Source organism: Ammodytes marinus, assembly GCF_949987685.1.
Source record: "Ammodytes marinus genome assembly, chromosome: 3".
Classification (NCBI taxonomy): Eukaryota; Metazoa; Chordata; class Actinopteri; order Uranoscopiformes; family Ammodytidae; genus Ammodytes; species Ammodytes marinus.
In genome coordinates, this window is record NC_137232.1 from 19012679 (window position 1) to 19028995 (window position 16317).

The 16317-nt window shown below is 47.3% G+C and overlaps 1 protein-coding gene across 1 annotated transcript in view; it reads left to right on the forward strand.

Annotated features, from left to right (window-relative positions):
- Positions 1-16317, forward strand: part of dph1 (diphthamide biosynthesis 1) — a 72942-nt gene that overhangs the window by 42378 nt on the left and 14247 nt on the right. The window contains exons 4-6 of the mRNA XM_080053938.1: positions 1894-2015; positions 4866-5020; positions 13351-13472. Coding sequence (XP_079910064.1) covers positions 1894-2015; positions 4866-5020; positions 13351-13472 — 399 coding nt within the window. The remainder of the gene's footprint in view (positions 1-1893; positions 2016-4865; positions 5021-13350; positions 13473-16317) is intronic.

The window sequence follows — 16317 nt, forward strand, 5'->3', positions numbered from 1 at the left end:
TTTTAGCTGGAAGGTTGATGAGTTGCACATTCATGCAACTCCAAACAGAGTCAACACACATACTGCGATGCAAGAACAACGGGATGCAATGAATGTGCAAACAAATGCACAAGTCCACGGACCTCAAACTAGCCGTATGATTTTATAATTTTTTTAGTAACCCATAATTACCTTCCTGCTGTCTGCTACATGCACACGTGTACCCAGCACAAAGTGGCACACACCCACTACATCAGCACCTTGACAAGAGAGAGGGTAATTGATTCAAATCTTCCAAGGCAAATATTTATTTAACGGATGAGTTGTTCCGTCTATGTTTCCCTGGGCTCAGCTGGCCCTGCATTGCCCTTCACTTGAGAGCAGCCATTAGAGGAGAAGGTACAGGGAAAGAGAGAGAGAGAAAAAATTAAAACTAGGGGACGATGATGAGGAGCCCAGCGAGGGTGCAAAGCAGAGATTACATCAGACAAAATGAGGGAGGAGAGGCTAAACGGAAAGTTTTTGGGAAGTACCCCTCGTGAGGAATAAACGGAAAGTGTGGATGGATGAGAGTTCGGAGATTGGGCAGCAGGAGACCCATTACTAAGAGTCTGTTGGTTGCTACAGATCTTGCTCTGTGTGCAGCCATGTCTGTTTATCGCTCTCCTCTCCAAGCCCTCCATCTATTCTCTTTTCTACCCCTTCTGTCTAGCCTAAATCTGTCAGAATACAGCCAAAAATACAGAGCGACAATCACCATGTACAACCTACCCCTCGTCTACTCGTCCTCCCTCCCCTGCAGGGCCTCAAGCTTCCTCCCGGTTACTCTCAGCCTTTTATTTTTCGTTTTACTTAGCTTTTATGGTTTACTTAGCATTTTATTGACCATAAAAGGCAATAAAAGAATGCTTGTTTTTCTTTAGTACGATCGGCAATTCATTCTTCCAGATCGGGGTTCTCAAACGCCTGTGTAATTTGGTGTTTTTTCTCTCAAGAAAGCCATGAATTATGTTATACTATTATAGCCGCAAAGTGGAACGTTCGGCCCACACAGTTGTGCTGCTCTCCTGCAACCTACTTGTGTCATAAAGCATCTAGTAGTTTATTCTAATGCAGCAGACAGTAACCGTGTCTGATGCTGTTTTTTCCTGTTCGCAGGCAGATGTGCTGAGAATCCAGGCCACCACAAACACCAATCTGCTTATGTGTACAAGTCTTAGCCCTCATCTCCTACTTCTTCTTCAGATTGTGTATAGCCTCCTTCCTGTGACCAGGCTGTCTGGTGACCCATAAACCTGCATCAGGCAGGGTTTTAAAGGTGCAGTCAGCTATTCTGGAGGCCGTTGGCAAAATCACTTTGTGTCAAAATCTTTGTGTCAAAATCTGTGTCAGAAAAGAAATGTGGCGTTAACACACAGCTCTGCTCTGTCAAAGCCGGGTATGTTAACAAAGGGTATGTAAACAAACGGGGCCCACCGAAGCTACTAGCTAGAAACATGTCTGTTTACAGAGCCTAGGCTGTGTATTACCACTGGGTTTTTTTCCACACACAGTACTGACAAGTAGCAGATCATGAGGAGATATTCACTTATTGTGACAAAAAGTGATTTTGACAACAAGCATTCTCCAGAATCGCTGAATCCACCTTTAACTACCGGGCAGCTTGTGCAGCACTCGACTCAAGTCCTTGGCTGTTGGTCATGAGGAGCGAAAGAATATCAGCTTTGAGTCAGTCATTGACTGACAGCGCTGTCAGATGCTATATAGTGAACTCTGTCTATAGCAGGTGGATATAGGGATTGATTTTATTCTCAAATGAAATAATCTCCATGTGCCTGGCATGTTAGTAGTATTGATCCATATAGTCTGTGGCTGCTCTGATTAGTGTCTGTGTGTGTGTGTCTACGATCCCAGGTTCACCGAGGCAGATACCATTGTGATGGGTGACGTGACGTACGGGGCCTGCTGCGTGGACGACTTCACCGCCCGAGCCCTGGGAGCTGATTTCATGGTGCACTATGGCCACAGTTGTCTCAGTGAGTTTTATTTTACCTGCCCGTGTCCACGTGTGTCCTTCTCTACTGTGACTCTGAATACAGATTACATAACACAGAGGCTCGTGATGTGAGCAAGTATCAAAGACTCCCACCTAAAAAAGAGAGTGTGCTGCATGACAAATAAGTCTGTGCACAGGCCGACAGACGCAGCTATCGACCGGCAGACAAATGTAACTAGTTAGTGCAGCCAGCCCCAGTCTCTGCTATGGAAGGCATAACAGACCTTTGGAGCCTGGACACCACATTTACCCGGCGGATCAATGAGGAACATGCATTAGAACGGCCCTTTGAAAAGCTTGTGCAGTTCTTTAGGACCTTCACCCTCTGCCCCGCTGTCTGTCTTTCGCAGAACATGGGAGGAAATGCTAAATCAATAGTTTTGATATATCCCTGCCAGAACAACCTCAACTCTCCCAAATACCAGAAATGACCAGTAGAATTCTAATACACTGAAAAGCTCTCTCTGGGTTGGTTTGTCTTTCTTGTTGAGGAATTACGTGTGTGCATACAATAGAGTTCAGAAGATGTGTTCACATCCCCCTACTCAGTAGCACTCAATCATGGTAAAGATGAAGGCAGCAAAGATCAAATCTTTGTGGGTTGTGAAGTCAGGTTAGATATTAATTGATGGAAGAGATTTTAAAGAAATGGGATGAACTACCGATTCTCAAAGAATCCATGTATACATGTGTGCCGGTATTTATGTGTTACTGACCTTCATCAAATAATCATGGCATCATTCGTACTGATTTAAAAAATGTCAGATACCTGTGGGAGATTAACCACACTGTGTCCTGACAGACGTATAGAGAACCCATGTCTCCTGTGCTCTTTTATTTCCCTTTCTTTTCCTGTGCGCTATCAGCTTTTGAATGCTGTCTGCTGCAATGGCATCTTCTTTCATCATAGAGATGAGCCATCTAGTGCAGGGCAATATGCAATATTTTGACTTTTTTTTTTTTGTAGGATATATTGTTTTAATAATATTTGCTGATATGAGGGATGGGAGTTTTATTTAAATGTATTTTTTTCTGACACCAAAAAGTACAAAAAAGGAGGGAACAGAATTGGTTGAGCAACCCTTCCCATCCATAGATATGTATTATAAAATATACATTACTTCTTTCATTCCACAATACACTTAACATGGGATGCAATGAAAGGGTGTTCAAATAATGAATACAGTTTTCATTTCAATGGGTTAGTAGTGAGGCAAAAGCAAAGCAAAAAAGGTAGTTTGACTAAAGTAGCGCTGCAACAATTTGGACGCATATTAGTTCAGGAACATCTGTACGAAGGTGCCAAATGGTCAATGTGTTTTTAAGTGTCCAGATGCACAACATAGAATGGAAGCTGTTAGTGCATATCGATTTGTAAACAAGACATTTTGGAAATAAGCCAGTATACCATTAAGTCCGACCTTTCCTTAGACCCACTTGTTGTGGATGTGCCTGTGTTTTTGTTTACACGGGCACTAATAAGCATATGTGCCGAGTGACCTTATTGCTATAACAACGTGGATGAATAAATCCACCGATGGGGCAAGTGAGTCCTGTCCATCTCATTGACTGTGTCTCTAATTGCGGCGTCTAAATGCTCTCAGGCTACCATGCTAATGTGAACTCAGATCGATGTCACTCTCCTTTGCCCTTTACGTTTGGAGAGTGCCTATAAACAAGCAACAGACAGCTGTTCAACTCTTTCTTTTTTTTTTTTTTTTTTTTTTACTTAACTCCTCCAACCCTTTTAGCTTCATGATATATTAAACTGCTTGGTTTCTCACTCAACACCTGCAGCGAAGCCCTCCATTTTGAATCCCTATCCATCTCCTTCCCTTCTCTCTCTTCTGAGATGCGAGTCCATTCCTCACTTCTGTTACCAGTTAATTGACAAGCCCCCCCCCCTCCAAATCCCCCAAACACAGATCCACACACACACTCAGTATCCTATTACTTTTTCCCCTCCTCTCTTCCTTGCCCTATTTTTTGGAATTCATATGGTACATTATTAAATCACCTACTCGAGCCCCCAGATTGAATTTCAGTGTTTTGCAGCCTACTTTCATAGGAATGTATCATTCCTCACTCCTGGTTTCCATCCAATCTGCTAGCCATCCTCTGTAAAGTTGTCTTGCCCATTCTTCCCTTTAAAGTCATCCTCCATTTTTTTGCCCCTTTGTTATGCACCCCTCTCTCTCTCTCTCTCTCTCTCTCTCTCTCTCTCTCTCTCTCTCTCATGGTTGCTTTAATCTGGGCCATCGAGCGAGGGGCGCTTGCTCATAAAACATTTGCACCGTAATGCGCCATTTGCTTAATCATAACAAAAAAAAGTCCCCTTGCACTCGATCAGCAAATTAAATGTAACACACGAGGAAGAATAATTATGATGATCAAGGCAAAGGATAATTATTCTCTCTTAACCCTGCCCTTTCCCCGCATTTCCTTGAACCATCACCCACTTTTTCAGCGACCAACCCAGCACGTCTCTAAGCTACCTCTGCTAGGCCCTGGTGCGTAATAAATGGCCTGTGAAATGAATGGCATTAATAGTAATTCGCATGTGTCCCTCTCCCTTGCCTTAATAATTGAAGTCCTTGCATCAGTTCCTGCGTGTGCTGGAGGTTCACACTGAGTGAATGAGCAGCAGTTCACACAGGCGCCTCTTGCCAGCTACAGTGTATATACACTGTGTTCCCATATAGCTGTATCACTGAGCATGTGCTGCGTTTTAATGTTTGAGGCGTCATCAATAGTGTATACACCGCAGACTAACCTGACATAACAGTGAATAATTTATTGGCCTTTTTCTTTTGTCTTTGTCTTTCTGCAGTCCCCATAGACTCCACTGCAGGTATTAAGATGCTGTACGTGTTTGTGGACATCCAGATGGACAATGCACACTTCCTGGACACGGTCAAGTTCAACTTCCCTCACGGACAATCTCTGGCACTCGTCAGCACTATTCAGTTTGTTGCAGCGCTGCAGGTGATTAGGCAACTGGGTCTGTCTGATTTTGTGTGTTTGTGTGTGTGTGTGTGTGTGTGTGTGTGGGTGTGGGTGACTCCATTTCTGTGTATTGTCAGTGTTTTACCCATGTCTTTTTTAATGCACAGTATAGGAAGACAAGCATACATACAGTAAATACTTTTGTGGATTCTGCACCCTGCCTTTTCTGGCGCCTGGCTTTTATGATGCTGGCACTCCGCACTTAAACTCAGCTCAAGTGTGGGTTTGAGAAATCGGTCAGCAGTTATTTCGGATTTAAAAGGTGGACTGAACTCTGAAGGCCTCTCTGTTCTGCGTCGTGCTCATCTCTCTGCTGTTTACATAAGCAGCGACAGCAGTTTCAAGCAGGAACATCCTTTTTTTTCTGCATATCTATTCTATAATGCGTTGTGCTGCTTCCATTTGCCGTGTTGAACCAACACCACTCCTCCGTGCCTTTCGCTAATGTAACCGCTGTTATTTTTGAACCACGCTCTGCACGTGTGGGCCATATTTTTTGTCGGGGTGTTTGAGTACATCCATCTGTATTTGTATGCATACATACAGTATGTGTTTGTAGTTGTTTAGTGTATGTATGTATGCCTCCATATTTCAATAATGTCTTGCAGTGTATAGGCTTGTTGGGTTCATATAGTATGGACGGGAGAAGACAGGAGTTCATCCCTATTCCCTTTTGACTGCCTTAAATTAGCCTTAAATCGTTAAATGTATCCTTTGACCTCCAAGCTCTCAAACTCTTTTTAGAATTATTATTGTTTGCTCTCTCATCTCCTCACTTTGCTTAAATAAATGTAGGTGTTTGGAAGAGAGGACTTTAGTATTAGAGCACTCATAACAAAACACTTATTCAGCTTTTGAATGCGTTATTCTTTATCAATCTATTAATATACAGCCATCCAGCCAGCCAATGTGATAGACAGTCCCTCTCTGAGATCAATAGATCATGAGTCTATACATTGAACCATTAGCGGCCACATTTGGGAGGTTAATCCCTGGGGGAAAAGTAAACACACCTAAAATCAGTTTATTGGCACACTAACTGACTAATCTTCTCTGGCGTCTCTCATTATTGGCAAACCACAATTTGTATAAAGGGGAGAACGGGGTAAAATGTCACACGGGTTGGTTATCACAATCGTTATATCTCGGAACCAGAAGGCGCTGTCAGGGAAATTTTGGTATGTAAATATCCAGAATTGGGATCAGAGGTCACCTACATAGTCTTCCTTGGAGTTAGACTGCTGAATTTGAGGTGAGAGGACTGTTTGTGTTTTTCATGTCAAATTGAAAATATTTAACTCTTTTACAGGCTTTTACACAATGGTTTTATAACAAAACACTTGTTACCCATAAAAAGTGTGAAGGATAAACTATAGTTTAGATTGTGGTTAGCAAGCTAATTAGTTGTCAGGTGGTTTTTGGCCTTGATGCTAGCAAGAAAAAAAAGTTGGGGTTGGTCGACACATTTTTTGGGGGGTTGGTTGTCGCATATTATCCAAAGGCTGCAGCCAGAAAAGGAACCCAATAACGAAAGAAATTGTCAAGCTGTATCCTCACTGACACCCCAGAGAAGGAGAGAATAGAGCAGGAAAAGGCAGCTAGCATGCAAAAGAAAAAAGGGCAAACTTTCAAATTTAGTTCTGCTTTCTTGCCTTCTTTTTAAGATTATTCCCATTAAGATAACATTGTGACAAACAACCCCATAGTGTGTGACAACCGACCCCTTGATGGGGTTGGTTGTCACAATGTGTCTTTGATGATTAATTTCTTCTTTATTACAATAATATAGAAAAAGTGAGGGGTACACATTTCAAGCCAACACCTTAAGCTTCAATTTAATGTAGGAATGACTATTGAAAGATATTTAGGTGATGAGCAATTCTCACTAGAGTAAAAAGTGTCCCTACTTACCCCGTTCTCCCCTACTGTGTGTGTGTGTGTGTGTGTGTGTATATATATATCTTCTTTTTTTAAAGTGACAGCATAAATAAGTCACAACATATACTGTAAATGTGAAACCATAAAACCATGATTTCAACCATAGATAGAGAGCACTGTACGTGTGATCCGTCACGGTAAAGACATTTTGAACACAGAAATAAGGGAAGACAAACTGAGACAGATATTAATCTGCAGGTATCCATTAAGAAACCCATACATGTTAAATGAATATGGTGTAGTGCTCTTACATATTTCACCTATGGAACTGAAGTTCCGGGGTTCCGGGGGAACTGTTATGACTGGGGGAATTTCCTGTTTTGTCTTGTTGGCGTTTTGAGACTATCAAGAGTTTACTGTCTGCTCCGTTGTTGTTACTCGACAAGTGTGTTAATGTCATTAAAGCAGTTAGCTCCGTCTTTTGACACTCCGCCTCCGACTCCCGTCTCTACACGCCACATTGGTGACCCTGACGTCAGTCCCGCTGAAGATTCCGAGACTGATTTGAATATCGATCGCAACAGCATGGCGCTTTCCATCGTTCTCAAACTGCCGAAGTTCTGGGAGACGTCCGCGGCAACGTGGTTCGCACAGGCAGAGGCTCAGTTCACCCTCCGTGGGATTACGGATGATGCCACACGCTATTACCACGTCGTCTCAGCACTGGAGAGCTCCACTGCAGCCAGGGCAGTAAGCTTTATTACATCTCCTCCTGCCCAAAATAAATATGCAGGGCTCAAGGCTTACCTCCTCAAAATCTTTGAACTGTCAAGATCGGAAAGAGCCCGGCGTCTTCTTGCCATTCAAGGCCTGGGGGACAGCAAACCCTCCGAACATATGGAAATGATGTTAAACCTGCTGGGCACGGAGGTACCAAATTTCCTTTTCATCGAACTCTTCCTGCGACACATGCCACCACACGTCCAGACAGCGCTCGCGAATACATCCATCACGGAGCCACGGGCTCTGGCAGAGGAGGCAGACAGGTTCTTTCTGGCCACCCAGCGTTTCGCCCCGGATGTGCTGGCCCCGACACGCAGTTACACTCGTGCGGGCAGCAGCGCTCCCCTTGGCGGAGGACACGCGTCCACCGACAGCCTTACCGCTGCGGGCTTGTGCTATTTCCATGCACGTTTCGGGGCCAAGGCAAAAAAAGTGCCGCTCTCCGTGCACTTTCAACGCGGCGGGAAACGCCAAGGCCTGCGCTCAGTAGTGGCCGTGAGCGCAGGCACAAAGGGCCGGCTGCTGTTCATCGTGGACACCCTCTCCAGGCGTAAATTCCTTTGCGACACCGGTGCACAGAGGAGCGTGGTGCCGGCTACGGTGGACGACGCCGCCGGCGGGTTGCACGGCCCTCCCTTGACATCTGCCAACGACACCCCGATCCGAACGTATGGCACGAAGTCTGTGGATTTATGTTTTGGAGGTCAACGGTTCACATGGGATTTTGTTACAGCCGACGTCTCCTTCCCCCTCCTCGGCGCAGATTTTCTGTGCGCACACGGGCTGCTGGTTGATGTCAAGAACGAGCGCCTGGTGGACGCATTGACCTTCTCCTCGTTCGCATGTGTCTGCGATGAGGGGACATACGACGGCCTTTCTAGCTCGCTCTCTGAGGGTGACAAGTACCAGCGGCTGCTCAGAGAGTTCTCTAGCCTGCTGCAACCAACCTTCTCGTCCACGTCGACGAAACACGGTGTGGAGCACCATATTGAGACGACAGGGCCCCCTGTCCATGCCAGGGCCCGACGGCTCGCTCCGGAGAGACTGGCGGTTGCTAAGGCTGAATTCGCCAACATGGAGCGCCTGGGCATCATTCGCCGTTCCGACAGTCCGTGGTCCTCGCCACTCCACATGGTTCCGAAGCAGGATGGCGGCTGGCGCCCATGTGGAGACTACCGCCGCCTGAATGACGCCACCACGCCCGACCGCTATCCAGTGCCCCATATTCAGGACTTCTCCGTGCATCTGGCGGGGAAGCTCCTGTTTTCCAAAGTCGACCTTGTGCGGGGCTACCACCAGGTTCCGGTGCACCCTGCGGATGTCCCGAAGACAGCCGTGGTCACTCCGTTTGGGTTGTTTGAGTTCCTCAGGATGCCATTCGGCCTGAAAAACGCAGCCCAGTCCTTCCAGCGGCTGATGGACTCGGCGCTGAGGGACATGCCTTTCATCTTCGTCTACTTGGACGATGTCCTGGTCGCCAGTTCCTCGGAGGAGGAGCACCTCACACACCTCCGGGCCCTCTTCACAAGGCTCGACCGCCACGGCTTGATCATTAACCCGGCGAAGTGTGTTTTTGGGGTGCCGTCCATCCAGTTCCTCGGGCACCTCATCAACAGGGATGGTGCCGTCCCCCTTCCGTCGAAGGTGGAGGCTGTTTCCAACTTTCCCCGCCCACGTTCGGCCCGGGGGCTCCGGGAGTTCCTGGGGATGGTCACCTTCTATCACCGATTCATACACCGGGCGGCCCACACTATGCGCCCGCTGTATGAGGCCCTCAAGGACAAGGCGCCCGGCCAAGACGTCGACTGGACTGCAGAGAGGGACAGAGCGTTCGAGGACACTAAGACTGCATTGAGCCGGGCCGCGTTGTTGGTCCACCCGTTGCCCGGAGCTCAGGTGGCCCTCACAACCGACGCGTCCGACTACGCGGTTGGCGCGGTGTTAGAGCAGTGGGACGGTGGCGCCTGGCAACCGCTCGCCTTTTTCAGCCGCCAGCTGGTACCCCGGGAGCGCAAATACAGTACTTTCGACAGGGAGCTGCTCGGCGTCTGGCTGGCAATCCGTCATTTCCGCTTCGCCCTGGAGGGCCGTCAGTTTACGGTTTTTGTGGACCACAAACCCCTCACGTTCTCCATGTCCAAGGTAGCCGAGCCGTGGTCCGCCCGCCAACAGCGCCAGCTGTCATTCATCTCTGAGTATACCACGGACATCAGGCACATCGCTGGCAAATCCAACGTGGTCGCGGATTGCCTCTCCAGAGTGATCGTCGGCGCGGTGCAGCTGGATCTCGACTACTCGCGTATGAGTGCGGAACAGGCCACGGACCACGGTTTTCAGTCCCTCAAAGACTCGGACACCGGGCTGCGCCTGGAAAAAGTGGCGATCGGCGACTCAGGGGTCAGGTTATGGTGTGACCTCTCCACCGGCCAGCCCAGGCCATTGGTCCCTGCCGGCTGGCAGCGGGCTGTTTTCGAGGCAATACACGGCCTGTCCCATCCCGGTAGGAGGGCGTCCGTGAGGCTGGTCTCTCAGAAGTTTGTCTGGAAAGGACTGAAGAAGGACGTACGGGCCTGGGTCGACTCGTGTGTGTCCTGTCAGCGTGCAAAAGTGCACCGCCACACCAAGGCCCCGTTGGAGCCATTCGTCGTCCCTGGTAGGAGGTTCGACCATGTCAACATCGACCTGGTGGGGCCACTCCCCCCTTCGCATGGTTTCACCCACCTCCTCACGATGGTGGACAGGACGACGCGTTGGCCTGAAGCTGTGCCACTCACCTCGACATCGTCTTCCGATGTGGCCCGTGCGTTTATCGGCACGTGGGTCGCGCGCTTTGGGACACCTTCGGACCTCTCCTCCGACCGGGGTGCACAGTTTACCTCGGAGATCTGGAATGTGGTTGCCAGGGATCTGGGGGTTAAACTGCATCGCACTACCGCATACCATCCTCAGGCTAATGGTTTGTGCGAGCGGTTCCATCGCTCCATGAAGGCGGCCTTGCGTGCCAGTTTGACGGACGGCAACTGGTTGGACAAACTTCCCTGGGTGATGCTGGGGCTCCGGACGGCGCCTAAGGAGGACCTGCAGTCCTCGTCTGCCGAGTTAGTCTACGGTCAGGTGCTGCGAGTTCCAGGGGATTTCATTCCGAACGCCACAACACCCTGGTCGGCGGCCAGGCAGCGGTCCTCTCTGCTGGAGGTCGCCAAGCAGTTCGCACCCGTCCCCACTTCGCATCACTGCACCCCCGTTTCCCTGGTGCCACCCAATCTGCACACGGCGGAGTTTGTGTTCATCCGCCACGACGCCCACCGTGGACCGTTGCGCCCCCCCTATGACGGGCCGTTTAGGGTCTTGCAACACGGGGATAAGAGCCTGGTCGTGGACGTCGGTGGTAGGCCCGAGACTGTCTCTGTCGACAGGATCAAGCCTGCCCACGTGGACATTTCCAGACCGTTGGAGTTGGCCCAGGCTCCGCGCCGTGGACGCCCCCCGTTGCCACGCCCCGCTGGGCTCCCTGCCGCCTTGTCGGTGCCGTTGCCGCCCAGTCCTGGGCTTGGTCCTGCCGCACCCACCACGCCCCTCCCCTCTTCGGCCCCTGCCACTCGTTCTAGTCGCGGCCGGGCCATCGTGCCTTTCCGGCACGGGGACTTTGACTATGGGTGAATTCTGGGGGGGCTTGTGTAGTGCTCTTACATATTTCACCTATGGAACTGAAGTTCCGGGGTTCCGGGGGAACTGTTATGACTGGGGGAATTTCCTGTTTTGTCTTGTTGGCGTTTTGAGACTATCAAGAGTTTACTGTCTGCTCCGTTGTTGTTACTCGACAAGTGTGTTAATGTCATTAAAGCAGTTAGCTCCGTCTTTTGACACTCCGCCTCCGACTCCCGTCTCTACACGCCACAATGGTACAGAATAAAATAAGGACTGATAATGTGAAAATACACAAGATAGGATTATATGTTTACAAATCAATAACAAATTAGTAATATGTGTAGTTTAGATGTAACAAGATATATCTACTTGTACATTAAATCAATTCTTACTGTCCTTGTGGGCTTGTATTTGTGCGCATATTCAACTTTTAATTTCTCTGCATTATGATTGACCTGTTTTGAATATACTTATACCTCTCCTCAAACTGGATGTGATCTGCTGTTAACATGAACCCTAGACAGAACAGTTGTGGCCATCATCCACAACCTTTTCTGCAGGTCTTAGTAGATGGTTTCTGAATTATCAACTTCTATTGATATTTACATGTGAGGTTACTCTAAGACTATACCTCCATAGATGTAGGCCTACCGTACTTTTCGGCCTACAAGCCGCGACTTTTTCCCCGTTGTTCGACCCTGTTATTACACAGCACAGTATATATTCTGTTGCTACTGGGGATGGGCGTTAGTAATCGAGTACTCGAGTACTCCTCGTTTCAAATGATCTCGATTGGTGGATGAGGAAAATCGTTTTTTGTTTTTTTTAGTGTTTGTAGCCTTTAGGCCGGCCGGCGGGCCGCCCCTATTTTAAAATGTTATATACGTGTACAAAACGGCACAAAACGGATATAAAGTTTAACAAAATTAAATATTTTGATCCAAGTTAAATAAACTAAGCGGAATTGTGTCAAACAGAAACCGCAAATAACTGCCACCTCCGTGCAGCGCAGCCAGTGTGTGGTCTCCACAGCACCGCGGAGCTGAATGCGGTGCTGGAAAACTTGGAAAGTCACGTGAAGAAGCCAGGCTGACTTCGGGCACATTCGAGCAAACGACATTTAAGAAGCCTTTATTATGGAATATAGGATTGAGATTCAAAAGCCGACGGTGTAACGTTCCGTTAACGAGGAATTAGTTGCGGTAATTAGTCACGGACAGGAGTGAGCATTACGCGGTTGGATATACTAGCCTACTACTTCTACTGCTTTGGTGAGTTATTTAGCCTATCTATGTGTTTAAATTGTAGGACAATAATTTTATTGTATTTGCTGCCCTTCTCATTTTAAATGTCTATTTTGAATGTTAGCCAACTACAGCCCATGCTTTTTTTCTCTCTTTTTTCTCTCTCCACTGCAGACCTACTCGATAGGTTTAAATTGTGGCCCGCTTATTTAATTACTTTCAGTTAGGAAAATGTGTTTTAAACTTGTGGAAAATAAATCCTTAATATCATATGGCAACTGTGACTGTTTGACATAAGCATTGAGCGCTTTATTGCGGTCAACCGTTCTGTAGATATGCCTTGCGTTCTAAAAATAGAAAAAAGTTTAACGAGGAATCGATTGATCCTCGAGGAATGCAAGCGATCACACCAGTAGCGAAAACACTCGTGCCCATCCCTAATAGCTACTATTGCACAAAATGGTAACACTTACGTACGTTATGCAAATATGCAACTTGTTTGTTGAAATGTGGGAGCTTCCTCAAGCAGCCATCTCTTTCCCGACAATCCCCTCTGTGCACGAACTTTTACATATGGTAATTAAACATTATAACACCTGCGGCTTATTGTCCAGTGCGGCATATAGTACGGAAAGTACGGTAGTTTTCCAAACCTAGTTCTACTAAGGGGAAAGGGTTCAGGGTGAACTCGTAAAAAAACACATTTGGATTTCTAACTAATTTTTTTTTCCTTCTACCACTCCCTCCACGCCACAGTCTGTGAGCGCTGCCCTCAAGCCTGAGTATGATGTGCTGGTTCCACAGTGTCGACCTCTATCACCAGGAGAAATCTTGGGCTGTACCTCCCCGCGATTGGACCGCCACGTCGACGCCATAATGTAAGAGACCTCTATTTTTAGGGGGGGGGCATTTTTCATGCTTTTATTGACAGTTCAGAGAGACAGAGTTGAAAGGAGGTAGAGAGCCGACTGACATGCAGAGAACAACCCAAGACGGATTTGGGGGGTTTGGGGGCTCTCTGCTCCTGTCTCCCTATCTCCCTATCTCACCTTTTCAGCCCAGGCTTTGTCCTTTTCTCCTCCCTGCTTGTTAGTCAAGCTATCCGGATAATCAAAGACATGTGGGCTTGACTCATCCAGACCGTCCCCACACACAGCTACTAAAATTACCCTTTACCATTGCCATGCCCACACATGTGACACCGGGGATAATCAGTGTGACATCCCACCAGTCACACCAGTCGTCGTTAGCTATGCCTGTGTGTGTGGGCTTCCGATCGGGCTTCTATTACATCCAGCCAGACCAACCGCCAGATGCTGATCCAAGACGACAAGACTAAAAATACCTTCACACTGTGCAAAAGCATTGCAATCGTGTGAAGCCACAGACAGACACAGACACAGCCACTCTTCATGTTTGCCGTTTCAAAACAACCGCAACTCATGACAACACAAGTATGACAACCTATCGAGGCGTGTTATCATGGTGAAAAATGGCTATACATTGAAACACAACCTCCATGTCCTTTTTAAATGGGGAAGAAAAATGGGTGAATCCAGTAAGTATAGCGTGTGTCTCATATGACCAACTTCTTCAGTATTTTTTTTAAATCAACACAAATGCTTTGCTCGTGAGACTTGTGTAAGTGATGCTCATCCTCTCCGTACTGCAGGGAGGAGAGTGTTCCGGCAAAAGCACTGCAGCAACCTTGTGTCTATACAGTACATCGCATACAGCTCTACAATAAAGAGAACCCTTTGCTCCGCGGCGCACAGTGAATTGAAGTACTTCCTAGGGTATAATTACGTCTAGGTGCACCGCTCGGTATGTCTGATCCGCACACATCTAGTGTTAGTCCATGTGATTAAAAAACCTCCCAGTGCATGGGATTAAAATGGATACACAAGGACAGCGTTTGTTATATATGCATAAACCAGGCCCAGTGGGAGATCTGTGTGTGTGTGTGTGTGTGTGTGTGTGTGTGTGTGTGTGTGTGTGTGTGTGTGTGTGTGTGTGTGTGTGTGTGTGTGTGTGTGTGTGTGTGTGTGTGTGTGTGTGTGTGTGTGTGTGTGTGTGTGTGTGTGTGTGTGTGTGTGCACTTTCACTTATTATGTGTCTTTTTACGCCTGAAAAAAGTGCAAGGGTTAGGGTGTGCTTCACCTACTAATCCAGTCGACCATGTCTTTGATTAGGCTTCCTTAAAGTTGGATCTCTGCCATCTCTCTCTCTCTCTCTCTCTCTCTCTCTCTCTCTCTCTTTCTTTCTCTCTCTCTCTCTCTCTCTCTCTCTCTCTCTTTCTAGCTGTCTTTCTCTTGGTACAGCAAGAGATACCATTTTAGTCATGGACCTTAAATGTAAGAAAGGTTTGCTGTGACATTTGTATCCAACGTTTAATTGGTGATGGTCTATTAACACGCCTCCTTTATCTTAATGAGTTACAGTTAAGGTATTGACACAATTGATTACTCACTATTTCAAAGACATCGAACCTCCAACCCTTTGATCATCGGCCGACCCGCTCTACCAACTGAGCCACAGTCGCCTTTTACCTAAGCTTTCGAGCAACTTGAGCATTATGGAGCAAGAGTAGTGGTGTATAATGGTGCCTGAGTTTAAGAAAGAGCCTGGTCCATTGCATTTCTATAATGAAGAAAAGTATCTTCTTTTAAAGCTGAAAGTGCATTGAAAAAAGCTATAAGAAATGATCCGTCGACCATTTCTTTCTAATGCCTCTTCACTCGCTCGTAATGGAGCAATACGAAGACGTCAGTGTGAAGATAGGGTGTAACGTAACACAAAGACGCACAGCATTAGCGTTATAGGGGAGAACCCATTTGCAAAGAACAAAAGGAAATGGATGGAAAGACTGTGATCGCAAGGCGTGCTAAGAGTCGAACATTGCACCAGCCTCTTAAACCCGCAGAAAAGTGATTCCAGTCGTGTCTAAGGTGCATCCGTCCTATTGTTGCAAACCTTATTTTATGACGGCCTTGGAGGTTGCTTAGCAAAGAGAAACTGTGCAGCTGAGGCTCGGCTCAACGTTCAGAATGTGTGGTCGTTGAGACATACATGTGTGCTTCAACACAAACACACCCACTTTAAGAACAAGGCCTTGGCTAGACATCTCTCCAGGTAGCCAATGTGGCACACCACCCACATGCCTATTCCGAGCTGCTTCAACTCTTGACCAATTAGTGGGTTTAATTGCATGTCCTGTCTCAGTAGGCCTTATTGTGCAGTAATGAGTAGGGGACGGGGTACTGACCTGAGGCCCCTCACACTAACAGCAGGATGCCTCTCAGCCTGACCCTGGGAGGGGGTTTTATGTAAGGCTGTTCTAACTGAGCTGTGTTTTTAAGCAGCAACACGCCTCGGTGTACTTGAGGGTTTGTGAACTCTCTCCCACCGCTCTTGGCCCTGGTGAATCCCCAGCGCCAGACCCCGGGTTAATTAGAAGTGTTTGCATTCTCTGTAAACAGTGTGCTCCAATCGTTGGGGGTCACGCTCACAGGCAGCAAAGAAGTGTGAGACCCTGCAACCCAGCCTCAGGCCTTCTGCCTGTTAACACTTTGGTCTTCTCTTAAATGTCTATGAAAGGGAATAGCGAGAGAGAAAGCTGGAGTAGACATTGGAGGGTTTTATTATTATGGTTGAATATTGAATGTTGATTGCAGAGAGGGGCTTCAAATAATTTTTATCAATTTCCTTACCTTGACCGCTAAC